Source organism: Callorhinchus milii, unplaced genomic scaffold, assembly GCF_018977255.1.
Source record: "Callorhinchus milii isolate IMCB2004 unplaced genomic scaffold, IMCB_Cmil_1.0 Scaffold15, whole genome shotgun sequence".
In the NCBI taxonomy this organism is placed as follows: Eukaryota; Metazoa; Chordata; class Chondrichthyes; order Chimaeriformes; family Callorhinchidae; genus Callorhinchus; species Callorhinchus milii.
Window position 1 is genome coordinate 15,504,548 of NW_024704756.1, and position 18,165 is coordinate 15,522,712.

The window sequence follows — 18,165 nt, forward strand, 5'->3', positions numbered from 1 at the left end:
AAATATATCATGGCGCTTTACGAAAAGAGGAGGGAGTTATTTGTCCCGGCCAACAACCCCCCCTCCCCCACACTCACACCCCACCCCAGATAAAATCGGTCATTCGCTTCACAGGTGTTTGTAGTCCATTGCTGTGCATAAATTGGCTGCTGCGTTCTCCTACAAAATACACAGCTGCTACACCCTGCAGTTATATCTCACAAAGGCTCTTTGAGACGTCCTCCCTCTATCAAACGCAAAGTTTGTTCATTTATTATTAGATTCTAATTCAGCGGCAAGCGAACAATCTAAATCTGAACCGTCTAAAATCCCCGATCAGATTTTCTCTTTATTCATTACCATTCTCTCTCTCTCTCTCTCTCTCTCTCACTCTCCCTCTCTCTCTGGTTGTTTTATTGAGCCATCTCATCTGGTTTCAATTAATAACTGGAGACAGTCCATTATAGTTAATCTCCATCGTACATGCTGAGGTCTTTAATTGCTAATCATTCCCAATTCAAAACATCTGAATTGCCAAAACTTGTCTCAACAAATGGAGAATAATCCCAAGTAAACACAAAGCATGGCTGGATTGACACAAAACATTCATCTCACGCGGGTTTGGAATTTGTGTCAGTCGAGACCCTTGTGGGAGGAAGGGAGAAATGATTTCGACTAATGCTCGGCTCCAGTAAACACTTCAAATCCAGTTTTCAATGAAAAACCCTTGAAAGGCACGCAGGCTTGTGGATTTCCATCTCCCTCGCCCCCCCCCCCCCCTCTCTCCCTTGCTCAGCGTCTCACCCTCACCGTTGTAAAGTGCTCCGAGTTGACGGGTGCTGTATAAATGTTTAGCATCCTACAGCCTCCCTTCAGACCAGCGATTAATCTGGTGCGGTTGCAAATTAAACCCTGGTCTGAAGGGCGCCTGGGGTTATATTATTCCTTGCACCAGAGGAGTTTAAGGGGGGATTTGATCGAGGTGTGCGAAATAGGACAGGGATTGACCGGCCAGAGAGTTGAGTACATGCTTGGCATTTCTTCACACGGAGGGCTTGTGAAGATGTGGAACCCTCTGCCCCCAGAAAGCAAGAGAGGCGGAATCAATAGAATGTTTAGCAGAGAAATAGACAAGACACGCGTTTGGGGAATGGAGATGTTTGGAGCTTTGGCTAGAAGGTGAGGGATTCACATCATTCCTCCTCCGATTGCAGACCGAGCTTTCCTGAAAGCAGATTTCAGAAACGGCTCCACTTTCAACGTGTGGACCGGACGCAAGAAACTGAGATTGGCCGTGAAAGTGGAGGCTTTCCCACCTCCAGAAGTGTCCTGGTAAGGATCTGTTTTCCGTTTCTCCCTAAAATTGCGCTCCGAGATGCTACCCCCAGGTGAAGCCCGCTATATAAATGCAAGTTGGTGTTGTTGTTGTTGAATTCAACTTCCCGTACAGTCTCTCAGCGCTGGAAACTCTCTTTGCCTGTTACAACCATCTGGTCTAAAAGCTCTGCACAATCATGGAAAATTCTTTAATCCGGTCTCAATCAGATAAGGCCAGTCGGTCGGTCACTTCACTGCATAGCTGTTTGAGGAGACATCACAGTGCCCAAATTGACAGCCGCGTTTGCGTACAAAATACACAGCGACTGCCATTCGCAGTGAATTCCTGTGGAGACGTCCCCCTGACATGGCAAGCGCCATATCAAATATTATTATTATTGGGATTATTAAACAGGACCGAGTTTCCGCTTCAGCGCGTTATTATCCTCACAAGCCTCAGTAACACTTGCCTCTTAAACTGAGGTGAGCGTCAGGAAGTGGCCATTCGGAGTCACTTTCCTGTGTTTGAGTAAACTCCGTAAATTAAACACAACATTAAGCTGCGAAGAACGAAAATAGATTTCAATTTTTTAAAAGAAAACACACGCACAGCGGCTAATCAACTGAAAATACGTGACAGAGAGAGTGTCCCGCTGACACAGTGCGGGTCAGGGATGGGGAGACAGGACCTTCCTTTGATCTGCACAGCTCAGTGCCAAGCCTCACGCGCGTCTCATCTAAAATCTGAATCGTTAGGGCTGAATTCTGCTTTGCTTATCGAACGTCAAAGATCCTGCGGCGCTGTTCGAAAGGGAGAAGAATACATCGTCGCTTGCGCTTCGCAGGAAACTCTGGAGAAAGTACTCCGAGGCGTTTCAATGTTCTCGGCGCTGCTGTGTCAAACGCGAGGATGGCTGTCGCGTTATCCTTGCCACGTCATTCTAATGGGCTGCTTTCTGTAACAGGTACAAGAACAGGATACTCATTAGTCCGAATGACACGCTCTTTATCCAGGATCGCTACGCCTTGACTGTGTTAGGTGTGACCAAGAGCTGCGCTGGGAATTATACCATCGCGCTCCGCAACAGGCAGCACGGCTTGTACAAGAACCTCACCTTCACGCTACGGGTCAACACCAGCGGTGAGTGGGTGGTGGGTGGAGGTGGTGGGGGGGGTGTCAGTCGTACGCGAGTCGCTGGTTCCCAGGGCTCCGATCAGTCGTCACAGCCGCCGGGGAGACGAGTGCGCAATGAAAGGCAAGCACCGGTGCAGGCTATCGTCACTTCGCGAAACGTCGCGAGCATTCCTCTGGGAAGATTCGGAGCTCGTTTATACGCCAGCCTCGCTGCTCCATAACTTGGAAAGGATGAATCGCTGACACAGTGCTTTGGATCCAGTTTTCCATCACCGCTGTCCCGCTCTCTCTCTTTCTCTTTCTCTCGCGCTCTCTCTCTCTCTCTTTATGTATTTTTTCCCATCGAAGCCGATTCCGTGGAGGAAAGGAAAACCCCTCGAAAAAACGAGGAACAGAAACATATATATATGTGTGTATAGAGAGAGAGAGAAGAGAGAAAGAGTCTGAGCCAACCACGATGAAAAACAACAGCTTTGTAACGCAGGAATGCTGGTAATAATTACAAGCTGTAGCTGAAACAGACACACGTCTTTTGAAGTAGGCTGTGATATAAAGCTCCAGCGCAATAAGAGAGATTGTCTGTCAGAGGAATTTAAAAAACACGAGGTGACATCTCGCAAAAGGCACTGTATTTTTGCTTCTTATTGGGGAGTGTTGGGAGTCTAGACAGCCAGATCTGATTGCTCCCAGCTTTTTTTTATGTCCTCGTTCTCAAAGTATTGATAAGAGATCGCTCTATGGCATTAAAGCTGGCTGTGTAATTTATTGCAGGAAGTTAGGGATAAACCTGTGCGTTTTCCTTTTCAAGAGGGTGGAGTAGGGGAGATCTATTTTAGGAGGAGATATATATATACACATATATATATATATAGGGCAATTTTACTTTAAAAAGCACAAACCCTCTCTGACCGCCTAGACTGAATGTTGCTACGCTTGCCTACAAATACACAGTCGCTACTCTTTGCAGTGAAACCCTTCGAGATGCTTTGAGACGTCCTCCCGGCATGAAAGGCGCGATAGATAGCAAATGCAAGGATCGTTATTTACTTTGTTGGGTTTCTGGGGAAAATATCCCTGGGCACGTCACCAGTCAGTTGGGATTGCAAGTGCTCTGTGTGCAACGTGGATAGAATAAGCGTGATTAGTTGATGAAAGTAATTCAGATGTATCTGTTGTTTGGCATCAAATTGCCAACTGTATTGAGTCAAACCTTTGCCGCGAGTGAAACAGTTCCCGATTAACACACTGCGCACAAGACAGTAAATTTGTAATCTACTGTTGATTGACGGTCTTTCATCCCTCGCCTCACGTCTCTGCTCTATCTCTCTCTGTCTCTCACACACTCTCTGCACCTTTCCTGTTTCTAATATTTTATAAATGAAACTGAACTCCTTTGCTCCCCTGAACTTTCTTCCCTTGTGTCTCCATGCTCTGTACTTGCCTCTTACAGTCTCTTCCTCTCCCTTTCCATCCGTTTGCACTCTCTTGAAATCACAACCGGGAGATAGCGGGAGACAGGTCGAAGATGCCGTCAAGGATTTGAAAGCAAAGAGGGAGGGAGGGAGGCAAATGGACTTAAGGAGAAATTAATAACTGTATTCCTTGCGTTTCATATGTTGTTTCATCACGACGAGAGGACGTCTCAAAGCACTTCACAGGATTTACTGCAATGTGTAGACCTTGCATTTCGTAGGTGAACGAGCCAGCCAATTTTGTTCAGCGATGCCACGCAGACAGCCATGAAGTGAATGATCTATTTAATCTGGGGCATCGCTGGCCAGAACACAGGGAAAAACTCCCTTCGCTTTTCGAATAGTCCCACGGGATTTTTAACGTCCACCAGAAACAAGCACAAACGGGCACATCACATCCCAAGCACCTCAACTCCATTAATACAGTGCCACCCCCAGCACTGTATTGAAGTGTCAGCCTCGACTATGTGGGTTTCAACGTGGGGGGGGGCTTGAAACCACAACCTTCTAACTCAGAGGCGAGAATGCTATCAACTGAGCCAGGGTGACACCTCCTGCAGAGTTCCAGATAGTGGGATTGGGGGGGGGGGGCGGAGGAGGGGGGGGGACAAAGTGAAAGCTCACCCAAGAATGACAGGGTGCAGGTCTGCTTCGTATAGAGAACAGTCCAATCTTGAAGACGTGATAAGGCGCTATACCAAATGCACGGATTATTATTATTATTATTATTATTACTCTAGTTTGCTGCGAGAGCCAGCGGCGCAGTGACTGGCAGGGCAGAATGCGCAACCTATTGCCAGATTCCTACGAGCACAATTGAAAGAGGATGAGTTATTTTTAGCTTCTGGTTTCCTCTATGTGCAATCAACATCATTTCACAGCGGTGAAGCATTGTATGAATGGAGAACACATGTAGCAGATGGCCCCAGATAAATATCATAACGCACTGTGCACAAGACAGTGAATTTGTAGCCGGCTGTTAAAAATAGGTTGCAAACACCCAAACGTCCTTCTACCCAGTCCTATCAATCCACTACAGTTTCATGTTCACCATTGTAAATTGGGCCATTGTGCTGACACAGTTTCCACCGACTACAACAATGGCAATTTATACAACTCAATAATAATGACAATACGCTGTAACGGACCTGATATTATCGCAAAGAATCAAATAGACCGTACGTGTCACATGATTGATATTGGCTATCCCAAGTGATTACAATGTGAAAGGTAAACACGGTTCCTTTAATCATCGGTGCAACTGGGATCTGTCAATAAGACTATTCCAAAATATCAACCTCCTGCATGAAGTAGTATTTTAAGTTCAAATATATTCAAGCGTAATGTGGCAGTGTTATTGTTCCGGCTGACCCGTCGCTGAAAAAAACACCTAGAAACTACCTCTGCGGAGTGATTTAAACTGTGTTAACATAACAATAATCATAATAACAATAATTAGTTAAGTTAAACTTGTCGTTTCTGTTGTGCTTCTTGTTTGTGTGNTTTTTTGGTGGTGGCGATTGGTGTTGGAAGAAAAGGCAAAGATCATCGAGAACACATTGGGAGAGAAAGGCCCAGAGATCTATCTACTGGGCTACAGAGAGTTTCTCTCCTGCACTGTCACTGGGATACCCACACCTCAGGTTCATTGGGAATGGCAACCCTGCGGCAACGCCAGGTTCCAGGCAAAGTAAGAACCGTTTCCTTTGCTTCTCCCTCAGGGATGTCGTGCTCCGGCACAAAGGGGAAAGGGTGGGTGAGTCAATAGATAGCCGTGTAGCTGTGGTCTTGGGGGGATTGGCGGGGGGAGAGGGGGAGGACTCAGGAACTGGCAAGCAACATTTCTGTGTGAGTTTCACAGGGTTTCTACACTGTAAATACAATTGTTTTGCTTCCGATCTCCTTTGTTCCTGTCCGAGAGTTTATGCTCAGCGTGTTCAAGCAGAGAGGGGGGAGTGAGTGGAACTTTGTGCCTCTGGTAACACATAGATAGCACAGCCCTCATCTCCACTGTCTTAACGTTTGACCTTGAGTTTTAAACTCTGCCTCGCGCCCCCTCCCCACTTCCCTTGCCTCCTTCGAGGCCCGTCTCAAGACCTTCCTTTTCGACCCGCCTTTCGGTCAACGTCCCTCCCTCTTCCTTCCGCAGTGCCCTAGACTTGCCTGCAGAAAATTCTTCAATTTGGTCTTAATTAGCCTCAGAAAATACACAGTCACTACACTTCACAGTACTGGTTTGAAGCGCTTTGAGCTGGCCGCCTGACTTGAAAGGCACGCCACAAAATGTAAGGGTTATTGTTATTTATTATTCAGACGAGGTAACATAAGACAATCCCATCCACGACCAAAGCTGTTCTCCTGAAAATCACTTGTTCATTTGAGCGGAACGAGCAGAATCTATTATCTCTCAAATACTGTGGCCGTTCCTGTGTAAGAATTGCCAGATGGTTTCAGGTGTTTGAAATAGTCTTTGGTTCCCTTAACAAACATTCCTTATCAATTGCCGGCAGGTGTGACATGTACTCTTCCAACCAGCAGAAAATTTTAATTTCTCCGCATATGAAGAGCTTTCAAACAGGCAACAGGATTGAGTCTATCACCAACACACCAGTTAAAAATATAAACAAGGTGCGTATGCGCATGTGTGCGGCGAAATAAACCGCTATCTTACAATTTAGCTCACTTTTCCACCTCATCGCGGTCTGTAAAGCCAAGACCAACTTTGTGTTGTAGCTGAGAATCCTTTCGGCACATTAACACTTCACACCCAGCAAAAAAAAACTGCCTCGTTTAAGGTACCCGCACTGAGAACCAAAATACTTTACTGAGAGAGGATTGAAAGCCTTTTGTTATTCCATTAAATGTGTGTCCTCCCAGGGCATTTGTTCGCAAGACAAGACGATAACAAGGTAGTGTTTGACGTCGTTGTTTTATTAATTTTTTTATCCAATCATAACAGTTAAGGCAGAAGGGTCTTAGGTGCTATGACTCGGTTGAATTTTGAGAAAGGATGTGTACATTATTATTATTAGACATGTTATTTGGCTTATTGCGGATACACAAAGCGGTCAGTGCAGGTTGAGAAGTTCCGGGTGATGCTCTGTATTGAGGGGGATTGCTATCCTTTGGACGCACGTCAAAAGGTCTCCCCACTCACTGTTCAGAACAGCGAAGAGAATGACTCCTGGTGTCCTGGCCAGGAATGTCCCCAATCCATTGGCCAACAACCCTTCGGGTGCCTTACTCAAAACGCTGCCACGTTGCCAACAAGAAAGTCACTTCACTTATTGTTCATTACGGTCACCGTTTGGAGGTGTTTCGACGTCGCCGTTTAGAGGCGTTTCGGCACAATAGGCAGGATAGAATTGCGTGCACTTTCTTTCCTACAAAAGAGTCTCCATTTTATCTGGAGTTTGAGGCACTCAATGTGTTATTATCAAATCAAGCTCTTGTACGTCTAGTACCAAAAGTCAGTCTCAATTTAGAGTGGCCTATTAGCCAAATTGGTGGTTTACCGGTTAATGCCAACATTATCGTGGTTTATCGCTAAGGAGCTCGCAGGCATTGTGTGAATATCTACCCCTTCCATCTCCCCCCCACTATCTCCTTCCCTCACTCCCCCCCCCACCCCACCGCTCCCCACCACACACACACACACACACACACAGCTCCCAAGGCAACAGGAATTTTTTGGGGGTCACAAACTGTCTGAACACAAAGATAAATCTTCTGTCTGCCTCTTCCAATAAAACTCTGGCCTAATCCAAAACAGGTCCTGGGTGCCAATGTTAAAATACCCCTTTGACGTTAAACACTACGAATAGCTTGAATTCAGTGCCATATCCTTCAGCGTTGAAAGCCAGGGCCTTTCAGGCAATTCAGGGGTCTTTCAAAGCAAGGGTCGTAGACAGACAATAATCGCAGGCAAAAGGCTTTCACAGACTGATATGGCGCGACCTCTGACATAAACTGCACCGGTTATTGGCTCACTCATTAATCACAAACCCTCTGTGTAAGTGGCTCCCACCTCACTGTAATCTGCTCTCTATCAGATCAGACTAACCGCCGTGCCTCTCTCTCTCTCTCTCTCTATATATATATATATTGCTCTAGACTGTGAGCACCCTTATCGTGGCTGAAGCAAAGGTTTCGGGGATTTATTACTGCGTGGCTTCAAACATGTTTGGCAGAGATACCAGGAGCATTACCTTCTACGTCACAGGTAAGAAAATACACTGCTTTCAGAAGAGAATTTATAGGTCTCTCGGCCTTTACTGAGACTTACATTCCGATAACATGAAGGGCCGATTTGTGGCGAATAGAAGTTTAGGAATAACACTTACCAGCAAGATCTTTCTCCCCACTCCTGATGGGTAGGGTGGTCCGAGCTGGCCAAACAGCGGGAAAGCTTGCCACACATGGCCCTCAATGGCAAGGTTTTAGCTGGTTAGAGTCCAGCAGTTACCCCAACGCACACATACACAGGGGGTTCCCAAAGACCTGGCAATTGCCATTCCTTTTTGGTATTGGATAAGCAGGAAGCAACCCTCCAACGATAGAGTTGAGGGATGCATCCATTCCAATACATAGGAATTCCCATGTGAGATGTGTGACATGGGCGTGTGGAATTTCTCATTGTACAATTCTTCAACATATTTCTCTTAATCCTCCAAATAATAAGAAGAACCTTTGCATTTGATACAGCGCCTTATCACGTCTTCGAGACGTCTCAAAGCGCCTTCACAGAGTATACTGTAAAGTTGACTGACTGTGTATTTTGTGAGCGAGTGATTGAATGACTGCTCAGCCCAACGCTGTTATCCAACTGGATTCTAGTCCAAAACATTGTTTGAAGAGCAAAGATTGTTGGCAGCGAAGTGCGAAAGCATTTAAACTCTTAAATTTGACGGAAGATTTATTCTGTTTTTACAAGCTGAGTGACGGAGATTTCACAGCGAGGTCTTTTCCTAATATCTCAGTCCTCAAACCTTCTCCTGTCAGATGATCTTAACTTTAATCTGCCCACAAGTCTGCCTCAATGAAATGAACCTTTTAGACAAATATACACAGGAAAGAGTGTAATACCCCTGGACTATGATGCATAAGTTCCTTTCTTTCCTGTGATCTCCCTCTCCCTCTCTCTCTTTCTCTATTATTTTAATATAAGCAATTCGGTACTTCTTAGGAACAGTATGTATAATGATAATTAGTACTTGTTATTAATAATTATTAATTGCCATTAATGATTTCCATTTGATGCAGCGCTTCTAACTTCAAAACGTGCTGTGAAAGGCATTCCATCAAATGCAAATTCTATTTCATTTTTATTCATTATTATTATTATTACTGCATCTCTGTAAGTTCCGTGCTGAAATTTCTGTGTCGTAGAAAAAGCAAGCGGAAGGGATAACACTTTCAGGGAGAATTCCGACAGCGTCAAAATGTTTAAAATTTAAGCCAAAAGATAGCATGTTCGAGGCCTTTGGCCGGTAACGCTACAGTAAAATAAAATGCACATTTTACCGCTGGTTGCCTGAAGTGCATTATGGCACACGAGAAGCTATTAACTTTTCAGCAAGTCATTAAGATAACTGCAGGTTCCCCGTCTGCCCACTGTGGGGGGGGGGGGGGGGGAATCCGAGTGTGTGTTTTTAATTAACTGCGAGAAGAAAATATGACTTTGCATTCCCTGCGCTGCGAGGCACTCTCTCGTACGTGTTGTCAAGCACCAGGCGGTGGAGGGCAGCGGCGGGGGGCGGAGAGGAGGAGAGGTGGGTGTAAAGTCTGGAGACAACCTTACACTGCTTGCTCGGTGAGAGACCATGCAGTGTATTTCCACCTCCTGGAAGCCTCTTGCTCGGCTGGTGAACTGTAAACTGGCTTGAACGGGGTAGAAACAGGATGCAGCTATTAACGTAAGGACGCAAGATGTACCAGATGAGGAAAGGACCAAGATCCATCTCGTTCGCCTGCCACCCTCCTGGCTATTAGCGCCTGGCGATGAAACATTTTAATCGTAAAAAGACCAGTTACAGCAATAAAACTGCGGCCGCTCAGTTTCCTGCGCTCGAGGCTGAGGAGCGTGTAATATAATTCCGCCGCTCTCAGGCTTCTTGAAAAAAAATTTCCCCCACCCCCCACACCCTCATAACGGGGCGTGATGGAGATTGGCTGCTGGTCGTCGCACTGAGCACATGCGAGGCAAACCGCCTGACTTCCGGGTCACCGGATCGTCACTCTCACCGCTTCCCGTGCGCTGCGGCCCGCAGGAAGTGAAGTCAGTGGCAATCGGGCGGCTCAGAAGCCGGCCGTCGTTTAAGCGCCCGAGCGGCAGGTTGCGTCGCGAAATCAAGAGAGAGTTCGCTCGACCGATAAGCAAACAAGCGGCATAACAGGGCGCCGGATAAATAAAAGGGAAGAGAAAATAAGAAGGATGGTGACCATTAACTACGTTATACGTGCATCGGCGTTACAGACGGTTACAAATAGGTTTGCGTTCAAAGGTACTATTGAGTTTTAATATCGTCCGGTATTTCTCCTCCCGTTTCGGTCTTTGGAACGTGTTCAAATTGTGAGCGCCTTATTCCGTCACTGGGCGGCGAGAGGGATTCCTGAGCCGCACTCCGCGGCGAGGCTCAATGAGAAGGCACAGTTGCCACTCTGTCACTGTAGGTTACTGATTGTATCTCCACTGATATTAATTTAGCTCCTACACAGTCGTGAAAGGCAGTAACTCTTCCAAGACAGGACTGCCCCCACACCACCACCCCCCCACCCCTCCAACAACCCATTTGGTAATTAGAGGAAAGTTTAATAACCTTCAGAAACAGCCAACGAAACTGACTAACTGGAATGATAATGCTTTATCGCTTTTAAATATAAATATGTACATATCGTATCTGTTTGGAAACAAGTCGCTTCAGTTTCTGGACAAGTAGCTTCACTGGGTCACCTCATCTCCTCTCCGCCTCGTCTCTCCCAGGTCCGCATCTCCCCATTGCTGACCACTGGGGGTTGGGGGGGGGGGGGGTGGGAGAGGGGGTCTCTCCCAGGCTCATTCACACACACCTGAGTATTGAGCCGCCCCCAGCCTAGTCTCTCCCAGGCCCTCCTGCACCTAAGCTGCTTCTAACCGGTTCAATTCCTCAGTAGTTCTACAATGCGTAAAAGTTAGTTGCTTTTACTCAGTGGAGAAATTGACTACTGGCTAACTAGCACCAGAGAAATCCTGACTGCTTAGTTAGTTAGTTATATAACTATACACTGCTTCTGTCTTATTTTGCTTTAGATGTGCCGTATATCTTGATGATTGAATCAGGGGAAATCGAATCTCGGACCGAAGGGAGTGATCTAATCCTGACCTGCAGAGCGACCAAATATGCCACCAAGAGAGTGGCCTGGTACTACCAGGCGAGTGCCAACTCGTCGGAGGTGCAGCAGAGCTCTCTCACGCACGCAGTTTACACCAACTACTCGGTGGCCCTTTTCCTCACCATCAAGAACGTGACTGCAAACAACACGGGGGTTTACAAGTGCAAGGCGTTCAACGTGATGAGGAAGGAAGTCTTTGAGAGACGCACGGAGCTGCGGGTAGACCGTAAGTAACCCAGGAGGGCGATGGGAGATGGTCAGGGCGGGTGGTCTGGGAGGATGGGATCGGATGATGGTAATCGGAAAGGATCAGTGTTTTATTACAACAATAGTAATAAGTAATCCTTGCATTTGATACGGCGCCTTATCACGTCTTCGAGACGTCTCAAAGCGCTTCGCAGGATGCACTGGAAAGTGAATTGACTTATATTTTGCGGGCGAAACACAGCAAACGATTGCGCACAGCAGCGTCCCCCCACCCCAGAAACAGTCGCGATCAATTTAGATTTAAATTTGAAAAACAAGTCTCGCTCTCCGACGTTTGAAGGTGAATTCCTTGTTGAGCAAATATGTTTGTTGGCCAGGGATGTATTTCCTTGACTGAGGATAGCTTTAACAATGATCATTACATTTAAAGGCTTTTCTGATTAGATTTCCACATGCTGCGCCCATCCAGTCCCGCTTTCCCAACCCCTCCCCTCATTTCATTTGCTTATTCTAGACCAGAAGATTATTTAAGTGCGCACCACGTAGCAGAAGCAAGGAAGGAATTTCACCAGTGAACTGCCAGCGAGCGAGGAATTAGTCTCGGCCTTACTCAGCTGGTCGTGCTCTCACCTCGGAGTCAGAATGTTATTGGGTTCAAGCCCTCACAGATTTGGCTGATGTTCCAGTCCAGCGCTGGGCAGGGAGAGGGGACCACTGCTTTATCGGTGGTGCCGTCCTTTAGGATGAGACGTTAAACCTGTGCCTGTTAACAAAGCTCACAGAACCATTCGAAGATGGAGTGCCTCCCAGTTTCCCATCCCCCCCCCCCCCCGAATACAAAGTGACTGTGGGGAAATCGCCATGCACATATTGGATGCCACTTCCACTCTTCCACTTTCTCCTACACAAACACACACAGGCCTTGAGGCAGTGTTCTGAACTGAAAGGCGCTATACCAAAGCAAAGATTATTCTTATTTTTATTAATAATCTCTGTTGCTTTATTCCCCTCCCCTCCCCCACGCCCCCGTCTGCCCCTGTGCGTCTGGGAGCGTGAAATTCACATTGTCGGGAAGCCTTCCGCCAAAAGCTCTCCAGCCTCTCTCATTCCTTCCAATAAACCCTACGGTGCACCCACACTAGGATGCTGCATTCTCATAAACACAGTGAGTCACTGGATTCCACAGATGTTGTGGTCATCTCATCTTGACATCCTGACGCCCCCAGCACAATCTATTTGGAGAACAAATTCCTCGTCCGTTAATATTTCCCTTCATTTGTCCTGCCGTTAAGACAGCCAGCCAGCCCACGAATAAAAAAAAAAGCAAGCAATCACAAAGCTCTTTGTTTAATTCCCGCAAACACCTGAACAACCAGTTGGAAATGCCAAAGCCCAGAACAGAGACTGAGGAATTTTCACTTCCATGATTAAAAATATGTTCAATGTAAATCTTTGCGTCGCTGTGCAGTTGGGTGGGGGGGGGTCATGTTGGGTTAAGCGCTCTGGGACGCTATCCTGGGTGAGGAGTGCTACATACATGCAAGTTGTTGCTGTCGGAGGATTTAGTTTTGAAAAACATCTACTTTAATGTTCTTTTTTTTATAGATATAAGTAAAATTCATGCGCGTCTGAGATATAGATAGGAGCCCATTTCCCCACCACCACCACCGCCACAGAAACCTTTCTGGGTAAAAGTACAAAGGATGAACTTAGTTCTGGGCTATACTGCACTGCGATGATCCAGATTAGATCACTGGGGCTGCAATAATAACAATAATAATAATTATCTTTGCATTTGATATAGCACCTTACCACGTTGATGAAGTCTCAAAGTGCTTCACAAAATATATTGTAAAGTGGAATTGACTGTATTTTGTGGGCCAACGAGTTAGTTTCATGATCTGATCGACCGGGAGAGCTCAGAAATGCTCTGTTGGCCACTGTTGGTTGGGAAGATGTTTTAAAAATAGACATTGTTCCATCAGTTATATGTCAAGAGAAATTCTCTTATAAAGTGGTAACGAAAATCCACCTTGTGGTTAGCCCTCAGAACTAAACTGACCAAGGTTTGTTCTTATAATAATACAATAATAATCCTTGCATTTGATACAGCGCCTTATCACGTCTTCGAGACGTCTCAAACGCCTCACAGAATATATTGTAAAGTGATTTGACTGTGTATTTTGTGGGCGAAACGGGTTTCCTCACAACCCAGTTCGTTCGTCCAATAATTCTTATGTTCCACACAGGCGCCCGGAATGTCAAAACGCTTCACAGGTCATTGCTGTCAACTGTAGTGACTGTGTCTTTTGCAGTCGAATGCAGCAACCACTTTGCACACAGCGAGAAGCCCACCCCCACCCTCCCAAAAATGACAGGCACGAATTGATAGACCAGTTTATCTGGTGAATCGCTGGCCGGGGCATCGAGAGAAACAGCCTTCTCTTTTCAAATAATGCCATAGGGTTTTTAACGTCCACCTGAATAGGCACAGACGAGCCCCCAGTTTAACGTCTCATCCGAAAGATGGCGTCTGCAACAGAGCAGCTCTCCCCCCAGCACTGCATTGAAACATCAGGAGCCGGGCTGACACCTAGACAGTGAGTTCAAAGCCCACCCCCACCTCCACCCCCCCCCCCCCCAATATGGAGCTTAAACCTCTGAGAGAGCAAGAGCGAAAAATGTAGGATAGTCTGAATTCCGATGATACAATCAAGCAAATTTATTGTGTGGAGCCACGGAGTCTATAAGCAGTGAGGAAGCTGAAATAACATCAGTGGAGATTGCGGTCAATAATTACACAATTTGAACTGCTTACATTCGTACAGCGGCTGCACTCTCACCCCCCACAAACACACACACTCACACTCAGTGACTCAAACCAGACACTTATCCCCGTTGATCTGCTCAACGCTCCCCTCTCCAGTCGAAATAAAAGTCCGAAGGGTCCCCCAAAAATATCAGTAACAACAGACGTCAAACAGGACGATGGCTTAGCTCAGACCTGAGAAGCCCACTTGTCTCCTGTGCTGAAAAGGTCACCACAGCAATCTCTTTTTTTTTAAGGGAATCCTGCCGGACGATATTAATTTAACTCGGCGTTAAAAAAAAATCTCGGTGCCCTTAAGCAAATGTCAACAATTGCGTTGTGTTACAAGTCAATCCACTTGACAGTGTATCCCGTGAAGCCTTTTGAGACGTCTCAATGACGTGATAAGTCGCTGTATCAAACGTGAGTGTTGTTATTATTTTTATGATCGTCACCTCTGCTTTCTCACCGGTTCAGCATCAAACCGCACCATCATTAAGCACTCCAAGACACTACCACATGGATACAACCAAGGTAGCAGAACGAGAGGTCATAGGTTTAGGGCACTTCGAGGACAGACACCAGGTTTCGTTACCCAGAGGGTAATTAACAACTGGAACAAGGTTACCAGGAAGGGTGGTTGAGGCCACGACACTGGGACTCATATTTAAAAAAACTGTGATGTTGTGATGGGATGAAGTAGAGAGGGTACTTTGTGGAGGGGGAGGGCTGGGGGTTGTCAGGAGGTGGGGTTGTGATCTCATGAACCAAATAGTTTCCTCTCGAATTAACCAGGACTTTCACAATGTAACCTTGCACCCTGTTGAAACAACTCACGCTCCTTCTCTTGCGTTTCAGCTAAGACGGTGCCTGTGCTGCAGCAGAACTTGACCAATGTGGAGGTGAACAGCAGCAGCAGGGTGGTGCTGAGGTGTGAGGCCACCGGCCGGCCAATGCCTTCCATCGACTGGTACAAGAACGGGCAGCACGTCCTGTCTGCCTCAGGTATGCAGCCCAAGCACAGCCCCGGTGTCTGACACATGCGGAAACCCCATCGCCATAGCTGAAACTATCGAATCCAAAAACAACAAATTCCCTTTATACAGCGCCTTTCGCATCGGGAGGACATCCCAAGGCGCTGGAAAGTGAAGTGATGCTGGAGTTAAGAGGGGTGGAGGTTAAGGGGTTGTGGAGGTGAGAAAATGACTGAAGACGCGTTCGAAGAGGAAGGTCTTGAGATGAGCCTTGAAGGAGGCAAAGGGAGGGGGCGAGGCAGAGACTGAGAAACCCAGACTGGACCAAGAAAACCAGATTGAGCGTTGTACGACACCTATACATCGAAATGTGCTCTTTTGTCCACACAGCAATCTGCTTACCTAATTCCAGAGAGCATTAGATGCAGCAGATTGGTGAGAGCCAAGGCTTTAGTAGGACTCCAGAGTGTACCTTTGGGCTAACTGCTTGACCATGGTAAAACCATGTAGCTTGCTCATTGAGAGCGCTGTTCTCAAGCTTCCCGGCACTGGTCCGGCGAGGACCACCTGATCCGGTAGGGCTTCGGCTTGCAGGGTTAACAGGAGCTGAGTGGGAAGAATTCTGTCTCCCCTTGACCTGTCTGCCCCTCTAAGTCCTGCCGGCGAGACACTGTCATCAGCGAGGCCCTGGGGATCTATACAGAGTGGTGAAGAGCTTGCACGGAAGGTACTTTAAAAACGTTTTGGAATCCTGATTTATTTTTTAATAAGGAGAGGGCGGGGGTTTTATTTCCAATATATAAATTATATATGCTCCGTGAATCGTGTTGGCCGTTGACACAATTCTTAGCCCTTTCCAATTTTGCCCGTCTGGAAGTGATATTTCAGGCATGCGAGATTGCTGCCTTGGGAATATTTCTCTTCTCACATGTGGAACGCAGAGATGAAGAGTTTCTCTGGCAAACTTGGCCTTTTTGGTGTTGCTGAGCTCCTCATCGCGTGCTCGCCATGAACTTTGACAAATACTTTTGTTTTCACGCATGTTTGAGTGCATTCCAGCCCAAGGGATAATGTCCGTCTGTTTAATATGGCCCCTTCCCCTCCGATGCCCACTGGAGTGTAGAAACTCCCAAAAGAAGTTCGGTCCCAGGACCTCCATGCTTTCTGCCATTTTATTCATTTCCATGAAAAGATTTGGGTCGAAGCAAGTTTTCTTCCATTTCCAATGCCTTTGTGTCTGTCCACATGTCAGTGTCAACTTGACGGTTACACAGTCTCCATAGGAGCATTCATACAGCAAGGCCATTTGGACCAGGTTGCTGTGCATGGCTGAGGCTTGAGGCAGGAGATTTGGTAGGACAGTAGAGCAGGCTGGGTGGGCTGAATGGTCTACTCCTACTCCCATCTTCACACACAAAGGTCTTGCCACGTTAGAGCCGGGCAGGTCGAGGCCACGGAAAGTTCCAGTCGGGGTTTGATATCTCCCTCCCCTCGTTCAGAGTCCACCTCGAGATGTACCTCTTCAGCTGCGTCCACAGTCATTTGTCCCCTCCCTTCCCCCAGCGCTCAAGTGTCCTCCTGAGTTGAAAAGGACGCTGTATAAATGTAAATTGTATTGCGTTAGGGCTCTGAATCCTACTAGACTCCCGCGGCGGCTGTGCTTTTGAGGTTCTGGCCCACGTAACCAGCCAATGTAAATAAATAATCACATTTCAACTTTTCATAAAGGGGTCAGACCACCTGTGAAAACATTCGCTAATTCCAAACTTTGCTCTCGCACCCGCGTCGCAGGGAAACCTGAACAAAGAGGCGATTGGGGGAAGGGTTCTTTTTTTTAAAGAAGTTTAATTGCTACTATTCGTTGCATTTAATACCGGGCCGACAATGCCAGAACGCTTCGAAGCATCTCTTGGGGTATTTGCTGCCCGAGTGTAACGACTGAATATTCTGTAGGCAAATAGGGCAGCCGGATCAGGCACAGCAAAAAGGCTCACAGACAGTCACTGATGCATTGTATCTGGGGAGAGAATTGTTGAGCGGGACACCAGGAGAAACTCCTCCGACGCTGCAACATATCCCCAGTGCTGTACAGAAGCATCAGCCTCAGCTCAAGGCCATGCGGCTTCAACACACAACCTTCTGAACCAGAGGGCAGAGCGCTAACGACTGATGCCTTTGTTGTACATATTAATAACCCGCAGCACGATTTCCTTCCTAAATTCAGGCATTATCCTGGAGCCGGGAAGCAAAACCTTGATCATTGAGCGAGTCAAGTACGACGATGAAGGAGAATACAAATGCCGAGCCAGTAACGAGATGGGCACCGTGGAAACATCGGCCTACCTCTCCGTCATAGGTACCAATCTCACTCCATCGCACGAGCTGACAATGACATGTACTCCCTCTCCCTTCCTCCCGCCCCCCCACCCACAAACACAGCCAACACATCCCCCCACAAACACACCTGCACACACATAGAGTCCACCCCCACAACACACACACAGCCACGCAGATTCCCAACACGCACATACATACACCCAACACACCCCCATCCCCACAAATACACCCACACACACATACAGCCACACCAATTCCCAACACACACACACACACACACACACACACGTGTGCAATCCCAAACACTTGCGGGCGGGTGGCACTGGAAGTTTGCTTTCAGTAAATTTAACTCTACTCGCTCGGTCGGATGGGAGTTTTCCAGTCGATACCTATAAGAGCCTGAGGGTCTGAGTGCTTTTCCCCTTTAATACCCTTTTACTTTCCCTCTTTTTAGGCTCCGATGATAAATCCATCCTGGAGCTGGTCACCGTGGTCTGCACTGGCCTGGCGGCCGCCCTCTTCTGGCTCTTACTCACCCTCTTTATTCGTAAACTGAAGAAGGTA

At 47.0% G+C, this 18,165-nt stretch overlaps 1 protein-coding gene across 1 annotated transcript in view; it reads left to right on the forward strand.

Moving 5' to 3' along the window:
- Positions 1–18,165, forward strand: part of kdrl (kinase insert domain receptor like) — a 44,102-nt gene that overhangs the window by 17,137 nt on the left and 8,800 nt on the right. The window contains exons 8-16 of the mRNA XM_007893682.2: positions 1,194–1,311; positions 2,262–2,437; positions 5,437–5,593; positions 6,414–6,531; positions 8,017–8,125; positions 11,192–11,500; positions 15,149–15,295; positions 17,489–17,620; positions 18,056–18,162. Coding sequence (XP_007891873.2) covers positions 1,194–1,311; positions 2,262–2,437; positions 5,437–5,593; positions 6,414–6,531; positions 8,017–8,125; positions 11,192–11,500; positions 15,149–15,295; positions 17,489–17,620; positions 18,056–18,162 — 1,373 coding nt within the window. The remainder of the gene's footprint in view (positions 1–1,193; positions 1,312–2,261; positions 2,438–5,436; positions 5,594–6,413; positions 6,532–8,016; positions 8,126–11,191; positions 11,501–15,148; positions 15,296–17,488; positions 17,621–18,055; positions 18,163–18,165) is intronic.